Raw genomic sequence first — 13776 nt, forward strand, 5'->3', positions numbered from 1 at the left:
AACCAGAAAGTAAATAATTGAAGTTTGTTGACCATGAGGTCTCTGTCGTGACTACTCACCTCTGCTTTTGAAGTGCAGAAGGCTATTTGTAAATGGATGAGTGTAGCTGTGTCCTAATAAAACTTTATTGTAAGGCATTGAAATTTGAATTTCATCTAATTTTCATGTGTCCCAAAATATAACTCTTCTTTAGATTATTTTTAGCCACTTGAAAATGTAAAAACCACTTTTAGTCCATCAGCCATATATAAGCAGGTAGTTAGCCAGACTTGGCCCATAGACTTTAGTTTACCAACCCGTGGTCTGTAATCCTAACATGGAAGGCTTACTTTTTTTGGTACTTTCCATGTGCTGAGTATTGAGCTGAACACGGTATATGCAAATAGCTTATCTCCTACTTATCCTTCCATCCATCCTCTAGGATCAGTACTGTTCTTATCCCCAGTTACAGATGTGAAAGTCGAGGCTCTAACTCACATACAACAACTGTTATTTCTGGACGTGACATCACCCTAAGTAGAGTATAACATCTGTACGGTCAGCACTGACACCTCATTCATCTCTGGATCCACAGCAGCACCTAGCAAAGTGACTTGCACGTGGTAGACATTCAGCAGGTGTTCTCTAAATACAGGAGGGCAAAGTATAGGTCTGCGTCCTAAGCAATGGAAGTCAGAGCTTCATCCAGCACCAAGGCACATATAGTTTATTCAGCTGTTCCTCTCTTTGTTCCCCACCCTCTTGCAAGAGGTGTTTGATTTGGAGTGAACGTACATGTCTCAGTGCACGTTCCTTCATATTTGGAGGCGCCACTGTGGGTGATTGCATTTGCGCAGTCTGTGCTTGTGTTGCTTCTGGTTGAAAAGACCAAAAGTAATGACAGTAGTTCATTTGGAACTCGGTGACACTTTCCAACATTATACTGTCGGCACCCACATTGCTTCCAGGCCTTGACGTCGTGAGCTAACCACTCTTGACCTTCAAAGACCTCCTTGCTCATCAGAGTGCTGTCCTTGCTGCTATGTCTTTTGGGTCCCCTCTTCATGTTCCCAGACACTGTGTTACACTTCAGAGTGTTGGTGCTCTAACAACACAGCTAATCCTCAAGGAGATAAAGCCCTCTCTTTGGCTTAAAGGCAATAAGGAGTTCATGATCTGAGCCACAGTCAGCTCCAGGTTGTGTTTTTGTTGACTGTATAGAGCTTCTCCATCTTTGGCTGCAAAGAATATAATCAGTCTGATTTCGGTGTTGACCATCTGGTGATGTCCATGTGTAGAGTCTTCTCTTGTGTTGTTGGAAGAGGGTGTTTGCTATGACCAGTGCATTTTCTTGGCAAAACTCTTATTAGTCTTTGCCCTGCTTCATTCCGCATTCCAAGACCAAATTTGCCTGTTACTCCAGGTGTTTCTTGACTTCCTACTTTTGCATTCCAGTCCTCTATAATGAAAAGGACATCTTTTTTGGGTGTTCTAAAAGATCTTGTAGGTCTTCATAAAACTGTTCAACTTCAGTTTCTTCAGCGTTATTGGTTGGGGCATTAACTTGGATAACTGTGATATTGAATGGTTTGCCTTGGAGACGAACAGAGATCATTCTGTCGTTTTGAGATTGCATCCAAGTACTGCATTTCAGACTCTTTTGTTGACCATGATGGCTACTCCATTTCTTCTGAGGGATTCCTGCCTGCAGTAGTAGATGTAATGGTGATCTGAGTTAAATTCACCCATTCCAGTCCATTTTAGTTCGCTGATTCCTAGAATGTTGACGTTCACCTTTGCCATCTCTTGTTTGACCACTTCCAATTTGCCTTGATTCATGGACCTGACATTCCAGGTTCATATGCAATATTGCTCTTTACAGCATCAGATCTTGCTTCTATCACCAGTCACATCCACAACTGGGTATCAGACTTAAATTGAAGAAAGTAGGGAAAACCGCTACACCATTCAGGTATGACCTAAATCAAATCCCTTATGATTATACAGTGGAAGTGAGAAATGAATTTAAGGGCCTAGATCTGATAGATAGAATGCCTGATGAACTATGGAATGAGGTTCGTGACATTGTACAGGAGACAGGGATCAGGACCATCCCCATGGAAAAGAAATGCAAAAAAGAAAAATGGCTGTCTGGGGAGGCCTTACAAATAGCTGTGAAAAGAAGAGAGGCGAAAAGCAAAGCAGAAAAGGAAAGATATAAGCATCTGAATGCAGAGTTCCAAAGAATAGCAAGAAGAGAAAAGAAAGCCTTCTTCAGCAATCAATGCAAAGAAATAGAGGAAAACAACAGAATGGGAAAGACTAGAGATCAGAGATACCAAGGGAACATTTCATGCAAGGATGTGCTCGATAAAGGACAGAAATGGTCTGGACCTAACAGAAGCAGAAGATATTAAGAAGAGGTGGCAAGAATACATGGAAGAACTGTAAAAAAAAGATCTTCATGATCCAGATAATCATGATGATGTGATCAATAGTCTACAGCCAGACATCTTGGAATGTGAAGTCAAGTGGGCCTTAGAAAGCATCACTACGAACAAAGCTAGTGAAGGTGATGGCATTCCAGTTGAGCTGTTTCAAATCCTGAAAGATGATGCTGTGAAAGTGCTGCACTCAATATGCCAGCAAATTTGGAAAACTCAGCAGTGGCCACAGGACTGGAAAAGGTCAGTTTTCATTCCAATTCCAAAGAAAGGCAATGCCAAAGAAGGCTCACACTACCGCACAATTGCACTCATCTCACATGCTAGTGAAGTAATGCTCAAAATTCTCCAAGCCAGGCTTCAGCAATACGTGAACCGTGAACTCCCTGATGTTCAAGCTGGTTTTAGAAAAGGCAGAGGAACTAGAGATCAAATTGCCAACATCCGCTGGATCATGGAAAAAGCAAGAGAGTTCCAGAAAAACATCTATTTCTGCTTTATTGACTATGCCAAAGCCTTTGACTGTGTGGATCACAATAAACTGTGGAAAATTCTGAGAGAGATGGGAATACCAGACCACCTCACCTGCCTCTTGAGAAATCTGTATGCAGGTCAGGAAGCAAGTTAGAACTGGACATGGAACAACAGACTGGTTCCAAATAGGAAAAGGAGTACGTCAAGGCTGTATATTGTCACCCTGCTTATTTAACTTCTATGCAGAGTACATCATGAGAAATGCTGGACTGGAAGAAACACAAGCTGGAATCAAGATTGCCAGGAGAAATATCAATAACCTCAGATATGCAGATGACACCACCCTTATGGCAGAAAGTGAAGAGGAGCTAAAAAGCCTCTTGATGAAAATGAAAGAGGAGAGTGAAAAAGTTGGCTTAAAGCTCAACATTCAGAAAACAAAGATCATGGCATCTGGTCCCATCACTTCATGGGAAATAGATGGGGAAACAGTAGAAACAGAGTCAGACTTTATTTTGGGGGCTCCAAAATCACTGGAGATGGTGAGTGCAGCCATGAAATTAAAAGACGCTTACTCCTTGGAAGAAAAGTTATGATAGTATATTGAAAAGCAGAGACATTACTTTGCCGACTAAGGTCCATCTAGTCAAGGCTATGGTTTTTCCTGTGGTCATGTATGGATGTGAGAGTTGGACTGTGAAGAAGGCTGAGCGCCGAAGAATTGATGCTTTTGAACTGTGGTGTTGGAGAAGACTCTTGAGGGTCCCTTGGACTGCAAGGAGATCCAACCAGTCCATTCTGAAGGAGATCAACCCTGGGATTTCTTTGGAAGGAATGATGCTCAAGCTGAAGCTCCAGTACTTTGGCCACCTCATGCGAAGAGTTGACTCATTGGAAAAGACTCTGATGGTGGGAGGGATTGGGGGCAGGAGGAGAAGGGGACGACCCAGGATGAGATGGCTGGATGGCATCACGGACTCGATGGACGCGAGTCTGAGTGAACTCCGGGAGATGGTGATGGACATGGAGGCCTGGCGTGCTGTGATTCATGGGGTCGCAAAGAGTCGGACAAGACTGAGCGACTGAACTAAACTGAACTGAACTTGGCTTAAAGGAGGCAGTCACACCCTTGGGTATCTCTTGTGTCTGATCTTTTCAAAAATCCCCTTAGTCTGGTGACATGACTCTTCTGAATTTGTCATATCTTCCTAGTCATTAAACAAATGTTTGTTGTGTGTTGGGCCTTGTGTTTGGTACAGTAGATATATTTTTTTTTAAAGTCATGCTCCTCGCCCCAAGATACTCATCTAGAGAGGGAGCTAGACACACAGATTATTGTCAGTTCTAACACAGCTTAGTGAGTCAGGAAAAAGTAGTCAGGCTCTATGGTTTGATGCATGGGTTTTAGGATCAGAAACTGTGAGTTTGAAGCCCAGTTCTGGGATAGCCTGAAACCCTGGCTGAGTTACTTAACCTCTCCAAGTCATAGTTTCTCCACTGATCAAGTGGTGATAATCACAGGATATGCCTTACAGAACTGTCAGAAGGATATTATCCATGAAAAATGCTCAGCCCAGAACCTGGCAAAATAAGCACTCAATTGGTGACTGTTTTTAGTGCTTTTGTGAGCTGGTTGTACAGTGTGAGTACAGTAGCAGGTGCGATACGATCTCAGAAGAAGGCCACCTCACCCACTTGACTTTATGTATCCTGTGTTCAAGGAGAGCTTAGTTAACCTTTCCAACTGCTGCTTGTCATAAATCCTATCAACTCCTGGTCTTTTCCAATCAAAGTGGAACTTTATTTCAGTCCTGTGAAACTCTGAGAAAAGGTATTCATCTTAATAGCCACAGTCAGTTCTCAATAAAGGAAAAGAAATGAGCAGAGAAGAAGGCAACCATGAGAAACAGATTCATTTATCAATGTTTGGCTCCACCAAGAAGACCCAGTTCCACCACGGACTGATTTGTCTGCAGGTTATGTAGCAGTCTGCGAAGCATATTGAGCATGTGAAATGAATTCAGAGTGGTCTCATCCTTTCTGTAACAAAACTCTGCCTTTGAGTTACAGAGGTAGTTGATGTTAATAGGATCCCGACACCAAGAAGTAAGTTGGTGGCATTTGGGAGGAAGGCAGCTTGGCGGCATGGCTAAAAGTTTGGGTGGTGGAGCCAGAATGCATTTGCTCGCTGTGACCTTGGACACATTACTGTCCCCTCTGAGCCTCAGTTTCCTCATCTGTCACTAGCGGGGAGATCATTATAAGCATTTCACAGAATGGCCAAGGGCGCTTAAAAAGAAAAATACACGTATGACCATAGGAATGTGTGACCAGCACATAGGAAGCTCTCAAGAAATATTAGCTGTTTTTGTTATAGTCAGGTCGTTACCATAGTTGGAAAAAGACAATGAACATTTCCATGACATTTTTTCCAGAGGGGAGAGGAGCAGGGAAAGTGCTGATAAGTAAATCTCCCTGGGGCACCTCCTAGTAGGAAGCATTGCCAAAAGGAGCTGGCAGTAGTTTTCACAGAGTCTTGTGACTGTGACGACCTTCTCCCCGACCACCGCCATCACCCGTTCTCTGACCACACTAAACAGACTGGGTGGCCTTGGGCTCAGAGCCTGATTCATGAGCTTGTGATCCCTGTGGCTGCACAGGCCCCACACGCAGACATTTGGTATCGTCCATGCTCTTTATTTCTGTCTTGAAATTCTCAATTCTTTTATCTTTGACCTTGAGTCAGTTAAGTGGGGTCTTATGGAATAACGCACATGCGTTTGAACAGAGGAAATACTCAGAGAAAGGAAAACACTGTGTTTTAGTGTCTTTAGCACTTTTTCCTGCCTTTTGAACAAAAAGCCCACGTTTTCATTTTGCGCCAGACCCTGGAAATAACGTAGCTAGTCCTGATTACACTGAGGGCTTTCTCTTTTTTCCTGGTCCGCTGGGCCGAGTTGCCATTTTGAAATCTGGGGCTAAGCTGGGAGTCGGTAGCAACCAAGCAACTTGAGGTGAGCCAGGGGTCATGGTAGAAAGCCAGGGGTACAGCTGCAAGCCTGGTGGAAGGGAAAGGAAATCACTGGTCAAAGGGACAGAGTTGTCAGGACAGACTGCAGTAGCTTGAACTCCATCCAGCTGATGAGGTCTCAGAGACCTTGCCATGCCCCACGGTCTGAGTCATGTTGAATGCCTCATGAGCTGAGCAGCCTTGGGTGGCACCAGGTGTCCAGGCAGACTGGGTCGTGCCCACTGAACAGGGCAGAAAAACCCTTACACACCAGTGTCCAGGTCAGTGTCCCAGGGATCCAGTGTGAGGAATGTCCAGGGACCTGGGATCAAGGCCTCTCTGTGACCATGATAGAGTACCTCATTTTAGAGCACTCTTGGTTTCCAGCAGGAATCTTCCTTATTTCCTTGACTAAGCATGATAAATGCCCAAAGAAATTCATAGCACAGTTAATCATAAATAGTAATGATCACTGCAAAATTGTTAATAGTTCTTGTTGTTGAATATAACATTAATAGCAAGAGCTATAAATGGGAATTAAGAGATTTGGGTTCCAGCCCAAACTGATCACAGTTCACTGGAATAAAATGGACAAGATCTTGAAGTTCTTAGTTTTCTCATCTTTGAAACAGGCACAGTATGAACGTTTTACCTTGTGTAGTAGGAAGGGTAAAGTCCCTCTTGTTTGTTCAGCAAACGGTCAGATACTTAATAAGAGCTTAATATATATGTGTTGAATGAATAACGCAAAAGATCAGTGAGTGTCATGGTTTCTAGAATACATCTATGTATCCTTATTTGGGGAAGGAAGGTAGTTAAAGTTTGAGGGGCTCTTACCCTGTCCCAAGCCTGCTGCCATTTACTGTTTGTAACTAGTCTCTGAAATTGTGTTATTTTATCACTAAGAAAACTGAAGCTCAGGGACATTGACTCGCCCAAGTCCTACAATTGTTAGTGACTTAACAGAATTTGAATGAAGAATGTTGGGTTCAAAACCTTACTCCTTGTCATGTTGCCTTTGCTAGGACAGAGGCTCCCCATCTTAGGAGCTTGGGAATAGCTGCAGTAGCTAATGACCAAAATGAGGTGCTTCCATCTATACATCTAACATTTTGCTGTTGCATTTGAAACCTGTTGCTGCTTGTCCTGTCTTCATGTCCTCTGCCTTTCTCTCTGTGACTGCGGTATTTCCTCAGTGGTTCTCAAACACTTGGATCCCCACGGAGCTGGACGTCCCCTTCTCTCCATTTCGTGCTATCTTGCCAGCTCTCTAGGTACCTCATGTTTTTGAGTTAAGTTAGTGAGATTTAGCCTATTGTGTACAACCATGAGATTAGAAGGGTTCCATCATTTACAAATGAAGAAATACAAACAGCCAGCAAACATAGAGTAACATAGTCAAGCCTGCTATTTACCACAGAAATGCCCCTGAAAACAAGAATGACAAAATTGGCCAGAAGAAAAAAAGAATAGGGACATCCAGAGGAAGCAGAAAGCCTTGTGATTTGTACTTTCCTTCCCGTATGGTAGGAGGACAGTCACCACCTGTGTGGAAAGCAGTTTGGAAATGGATGATCACTTCCAAGCCATGAAAGTCATCATTGATGAGCACAGTTCCCACAACATTGTAGGAGCACTACCATCTTTGTTGATGAGTGAATGAAGAAATGATCTCCCATCTAACTCCCTGATTCCCAAAGAAATACACAGAAATGAAGTTAAAAAGTAATGTCCAACCCGATCTCAGTAACAGAGGAATGGTTAAATAAATTATGATGCATCCATAATATTACAGTCATTAAAAATAATGTTCAGTGAGTTAATCTATAATATGGAAATCAACCATTACATAGGCAAACTGAGAGACGTTTCTGTACAAAAGTATATCTATTCCTATTTCCTAATTCTGTAAAAGAATACATATTTGCCTAATTTATTTATTCAACAAATATTTGTTAAGTTTCTCTTGTGTGCTAAGTACTGTGGTAATGCAAGATAAACAAAATACACAGTCATGCATTTACGGAGCTTACAGAATACGAGAGGATCCAGTTACTAAATAATCACCACAGTAAATCAGTCATTACAAATCTGTGATTCTTAGGATAGAAAATTAAACAGTACGCTCAAGAGAGTTTAACACTGGAACCAAATCAAGACTGGGAGTTCAAGGGGCATATTCTCTGGGAAAGTTATTTAAGCTGAGCCCTGAAGAGTTAGCCAGGTAAGAGAAGCACTGCCAGCAGAGGGAGCCGTGCAGGCAACAGCCCGGAGGAGGCGTGAGGAAGAGCCCATGACCCTCTGGTGGATGACTGGGAGACCATACCAGGGGTCCAGATGGCCCCCAGTGCAGTGGAGCAGGTTCCATGGAAGGGTTTAGGGCAGCAGCTCGCTGTAATCCACTCAGCCCTTTAGGAAGATCATACCGTTTCAGGTGCAGAGTGGATGGAAGTAGATCTGTGAGAATCATGAGAATGAATGAAAAGGTCACACGTCAGGGGCACATCAGGGGCTCATGTCAACCCAGACTGGTAGATGCCAGGCAAGCCAGGGGCTCCCCTCTCGGGACATCCACTGTGGTTCCCAGAGATTGGTGAGTGGGGAAGGGGGTTTCCCTCATCACATCCTTCCACCTTCATTCCTCTTTAGCAGGCCTGAGTTCCAGCCATTGCTCTAGTCAACATATCTGTGAATGTCAGTGGAAATAGGACTCACTCCCTCCCCACTACTAGTGAGTTCTCATTGTAAAGTCATATGTTAGCTCCGGCCAGAGGAAGTGCCGTCTCAAAATCTAGAGCAGCAGTTTCCAAGAACTAGGGATTGATTCATAGGCTACAAGGAGATGTTAGCAGTTACCCTGGAGTAGTTTGTGGGGAAAGCAAGTGCATGGGACAAAGTTCTCACCAACTTGATTTCATGCTAATTCCAAGTGATTCAATCTAGTGCTCTGTGAAGACCCCTGGCAACTTTCTGAGCATCTGTCTTGCATTTGTCTAACAAGTTAATTAACACTTTTTGTCATTCTGGCAGCTTGGGAAGGGAGGGAAGAGGGATGTGACAGCCAGTGATGATGCCTCGGGTTAACCCTGTGTTCACCCAACCCAAGAAGAAGGCAGGGCTAAGTTGAGCATTGTCACAGTGGAGGGCTCCGTGATGACCTCTCTGATTCTGTCCACAGCTGGGGCACCCAGGGTGACTTCTCTACAACCCATGCACTGCCCGCTGTGAAGGTGAAGCTGTTCACAGAGAGCACGGGAGTCCTGGCCTTGGAGGACAAGGAGCTGGGACGGGTAAGTGCTCCCTGCAAAAGTGCTAAACACACTTAGAGAATACATGTAGGAAAAGATTTAGGATCTAGACTCAGTTGATTATCCGCAGTGTTTTCTACCTTCGTTCCTATCTGATGGGCATATTCAACAGTCAGGCGGAATGCAGGACGATTCATCATTATAGAGGAACAGCCCACTTGTGGCTGGATGATTGGTGCCCCGAGCCCCGCCCATTCAATGCCAGCAGAGGCCAGCACCAACTGTTTTGTCAACCAAAAAATGTCCCCCATGTGTCTAAAACATCTCAAGGGGTGCTACCAATCCCTGTGAGTACGACTGAGATAATAATTCTTATTGAATCATTTCTTTTATGACTAATTTCTTCTTTCACCTCCGCTACTGACTGACTCTGCACCAAGCAGTCAGTATTTTCAGAGCTCCAGGTGGCTTTGTTCCTTGCTGGCCTACAGTGCTTCCATGACTCCATAGTGAAACCAGAGCTGCAGCGCAACACGCAGAGATGCATGTGACCTGGCCTCTCCCCACCGCCCAGCCGCCTCACTTTCTGTCACCCCGCCCCTCATCCAGATGCACCGGCATCACTGGCCAGATTTTAGTCCCTCAAGTACACCAAATTCTATCTCATTTCAGAAGGCTTTCTCTCTCCCTGGGACCCTCTTCCCACCACCCAACCCTCCCAGAGGTTGCTTGCTTCTCTAATAAATGCCACTGCCTCCTCAGAGAGCCCTTTGTGGACTCCCCATCCTCCTTCCTTTACCCGCTCAGTTCCTTCCCTGTTCATAGCCTCCAGAATTTATCACTGAGAGAATTTACAGAGATTTGAGTTTCTGTCTCCCCCACTGAACTGTAAAAATTCCAAAGGAGACAGAAAGCAATTTTGTCCTTTTTTAGAAAATTAGAGTGTAGTCGGATTACAGTATTGTGTTTCGGGTGTACAGCGTGGTGATTCAGTGTTTTCATAGATCGTACTCAAATTAACAATCATTATAAAATACTGGATATATTCCTTCTATTGTACAGTATAGCCTTGTGTCTTATTTATTTTATATATAGTAGTTTGTACCTCTCAATCCCCTACCCCCTTTTTGCCCCTTCCCCCATCCCTCTTCCCATTGCAAGAGAGAGACCATGAGCATGAAACTGGACCTTGTTTTGTTCACCACCCTATACCTATCCCCAGAGCCCAGCACATAGACTCTTAGTACATTTCATTTGCACTAGTTGAATGCATAATCCCTTCTGAAAGCTGTGTGACACAAACCAAGACATTTCACCTCTCCGAGCCTCTGACACATCATCTCTATAGGATAGGGACAGAATACCTCAAGGCGTGCATATGGTACATGTGCCTAAGAACACCAGGAAGAGCACATTAACCAGACTTTCTTTTTCGTACCTTTGTTTTTTCATTTCCTTTAACTGGTTTTCATCTATAGAACTATATAGAATCATAGTTCCAAAAAAACATCTATTTCTGCTTTATTGACTATGCCAAAGCCTTTGACTGTATGGATCACAATAAACTGTGGAAAATTCTGAAAGAGATGAGAATACCGGACCACCTCACCTGCCTTTTGAGAAATCTGTATGCAGGTCAGGAAGCAACAGTTAGAACTGGACATGGAACAACAGACTGGTTCCAAATAGGAAAAGGAGTACGTCAAGGCTGTATATTGTCACCCTGCTTATTTAACTTCTATGCAGAGTACATCATGAGAAATGCTGGACTGGAAGAAACACAAGCTGGAATCAAGATTGCTGGCAGAAATATCAACAACCTCAGATATGCAGATGACACCACCCTTATGGCAGAAAGTGAAGAGGAACTCAAAAGCCTCTTGATGAAAGTGAAAGAGGAGAGCGAAAAAATTGGCCTAAAGCTCAACATCCAGAAAACAAAGATCATGGCATCTGGTCCCATTACTTCATGGGAAATAGATGGGGAAACAGTGGAAACAGTGTCAGACTTTATTTTTGGGGGCTCCAAAATCACTGGAGATGGTGACTGCAGCCATGAAATTAAAAGACGCTTACTCCTTGGAAGAAAAGTTATGACCAACCTAGATAGCATATTCAAAAGCAGAGACATTACTTTGCCGTCTAAGGTCCACCTAGTCAAGGCTATGGTTTTTCCTGTGGTCATGTATGGATGTGAGAGTTGGACTGTGAAGAAGGCTGAGCGCCGAAGAATTGATGCTTTTGAACTGTGGTGTTGGAGAAGACTCTTGAGAGTCCCTTGGACTGCAAGGAGATCCAACCAGTCCATTCTGAAGGAAATCAACCCTGGGATTTCTTTGGAAGGAATGATGCTAAAGCTGAAACTCCAGTACTTTGGCCACCTGATGCAAAGAGTTGACTCATTGGAAAAGACTCTGATGGTGGGAGGGATTGGGGGCAGGAGGAGAAGGGGATGACCAAGGATGAGATGGCTGGATGGCATCACGGACTCGATGGACATGAGTCTGCGTGAACTCTGGGAGATGGTGATGGACAGGGAGGCCTGGCGTGCTGCGATTCATGGGATCGCAAAGAGTCGGACACGACTGAGCAACTGAACTGAACTGAACTGAGACCACAGATGGAAATAAGGCAAAAAGTAAACAAGACTAATAGCAAAAAGACCTCTCCCCACCACACACACAAAAAAGAAGGAGGATTAAAGTAAGAAGAGGTTTACCTGTTTTCTTTGTGAAATGACAAATACTCATTTCCATCCCTAGGGAAAGAGACACATAGAGTGGGGGAAGGAGCCTGTCTTTTCTTTTTCTTCAAGCCTTTCTTTTTCCATGAAGACTCGAATCAGGAATCATGAGTGTCTCAGAGACCTAGGATATTAGTGTTAGCAGACTCAAGTTCAGGAGGCATCAACCTGAGCCCATTCCATGGGCCTCAGGAGCCCCTTGAAGTTGTTTACAGATGTTGGGGCGGGGGACGTAGTAATGCTTGCTAATCCAAGTGTTCGCCAGCTTCCTAAAACTGTTTCGGCTCAGAAAAGTTAAAACCCACTGGTCTAGTCAAAGCCTTTTACTTTATAGATGAGAAAACTGACTGCTGTGGAAGGCAGGATCCTCTAGTGCGCGCCCGTGTGCACACACACAGCCGCCCACTCATTCGGGACCAAACCCAGCTGCACGTTTACCGCTGGCCAGGCCGCAGCCCCTCACTGACTCTCATCTGAACCCTAGGGAGAAGGCACTGTTACTACCCTCCTCTGTTCTTGGGCCCAGAGGAGGTAAGTGACTTGCCAGGAATGATGTCACCTCATCTCTAGGGCTGTTTTTACTACACCATTTTGTTCTTATGCAAAAACTCCTCTGCTGTTGGGGTGAAGACCATGAGTTTGCCACAGCCCCTCACAGCCATTAATCTCTTAACAAATTATACTCTCCTCCAGTCTCATTACAGATTCTGCCAGATAGCAGTTTACCCTTCCCTCCTGCCAAAGAAACTTTCCACCTTGCAGTGGAGCTGGCCTGCCTGGCCCTAGTGCTGGCGCGGTGGGCATCCTTTGCCAGCAGCACCTCCACAGGCAGCAGCTGGGTGACAGAAGTGGCCTTTTTAACAAGGGGCAGCCGAGGATGAGATGGTTAGATAGCATCACCCACTCAGTGGACATGAATTTGAGCAAACTCTGGGAGATAGTGGAGAACAGAGGAGCCTGGTAATGCTGCAGAGTGAAGCTTTGCAGTCCATGAGGCTACAGAGTCAAACACAACTTAGCAACTGAACGACAACAAATAGCCAATTAATGGTGCTCCCTAGGTGACTCAGTGATAGAGTATCCACCTACCAATGCAGGAGATACATGTTCAGTCCTTAAGTCAGGAAAATCCTCTGGAGAAGGAAATAGCAACCCACTCTAGTATTCTTGCCTGGGAAATCCCATGGACAGAGGAGCGTGGTGGGCTACACACATACAGTCCATGGGGTCGCAAAGAGTCAGTCATGACTTAGTAACTGAGCAGGCAGCCAGCCAGTTAACAGGGTTGTGATGGGTTCAGGTGCACAGCAGAGTGACCCAGCCATACATACACATGGAGGCGTTCTCCTCCAGACTCCCCTCCACCAGGATGGGAGGGGAGTTTGGGGGAGATTCCTTGGACCCCTTGAATAAGTGTTTCTATGCGTAGATTCTTCCCAAGTTTAGCAGGACACAGCCACGTTCACAGATTCTGGTGCTGTGTTCCTTCATGTAATAGTATTTTGTTGGTTCTATTTGTGTTTTTATGTTTCATTTTTATTAGTCTTGCTAACTAAAAAGTAGCTCATTCATATACTAAAAAAAATAATAATCTAAATGGATATATAATGAAAATAAATGAGTCCACCCACCCTTCCTCTGGTTTCTTTTACCAGAGGAAAACCTTGTTTTTGGTGTGTATTCTTGCCCGGATATTCTTAGGAGGTACAAACATAGTATGTACAAACATATTTGAATATATCTCTCTTTAAAAAAAAGAGAGAAAAAGAGCATAGTTGGATATATATTGCTCTGCACTTTGCTTGAAATACCAGGATATTTGGAGATTAGTCTGTATCACTGCATACTGACTTCCCTCTTGTTTTCATAGCCACATAC

At 44.2% G+C, this 13776-nt stretch overlaps 1 protein-coding gene across 23 annotated transcripts in view; it reads left to right on the plus strand.

Annotated features, from left to right (window-relative positions):
* CADPS (calcium dependent secretion activator) overlaps positions 1-13776 on the plus strand; it is a 478855-nt gene that overhangs the window by 282535 nt on the left and 182544 nt on the right. For all 23 annotated transcript variants that reach the window (XM_060402261.1, XM_060402259.1, XM_060402264.1 and 20 more), the window contains exon 7: positions 9086-9197. In XM_060402261.1, the coding sequence (XP_060258244.1) occupies positions 9086-9197 (112 nt within the window). The remainder of the gene's footprint in view (positions 1-9085; positions 9198-13776) is intronic.

Source organism: Ovis aries, chromosome 19 (assembly GCF_016772045.2).
Source record: "Ovis aries strain OAR_USU_Benz2616 breed Rambouillet chromosome 19, ARS-UI_Ramb_v3.0, whole genome shotgun sequence".
Classification (NCBI taxonomy): Eukaryota; Metazoa; Chordata; class Mammalia; order Artiodactyla; family Bovidae; genus Ovis; species Ovis aries.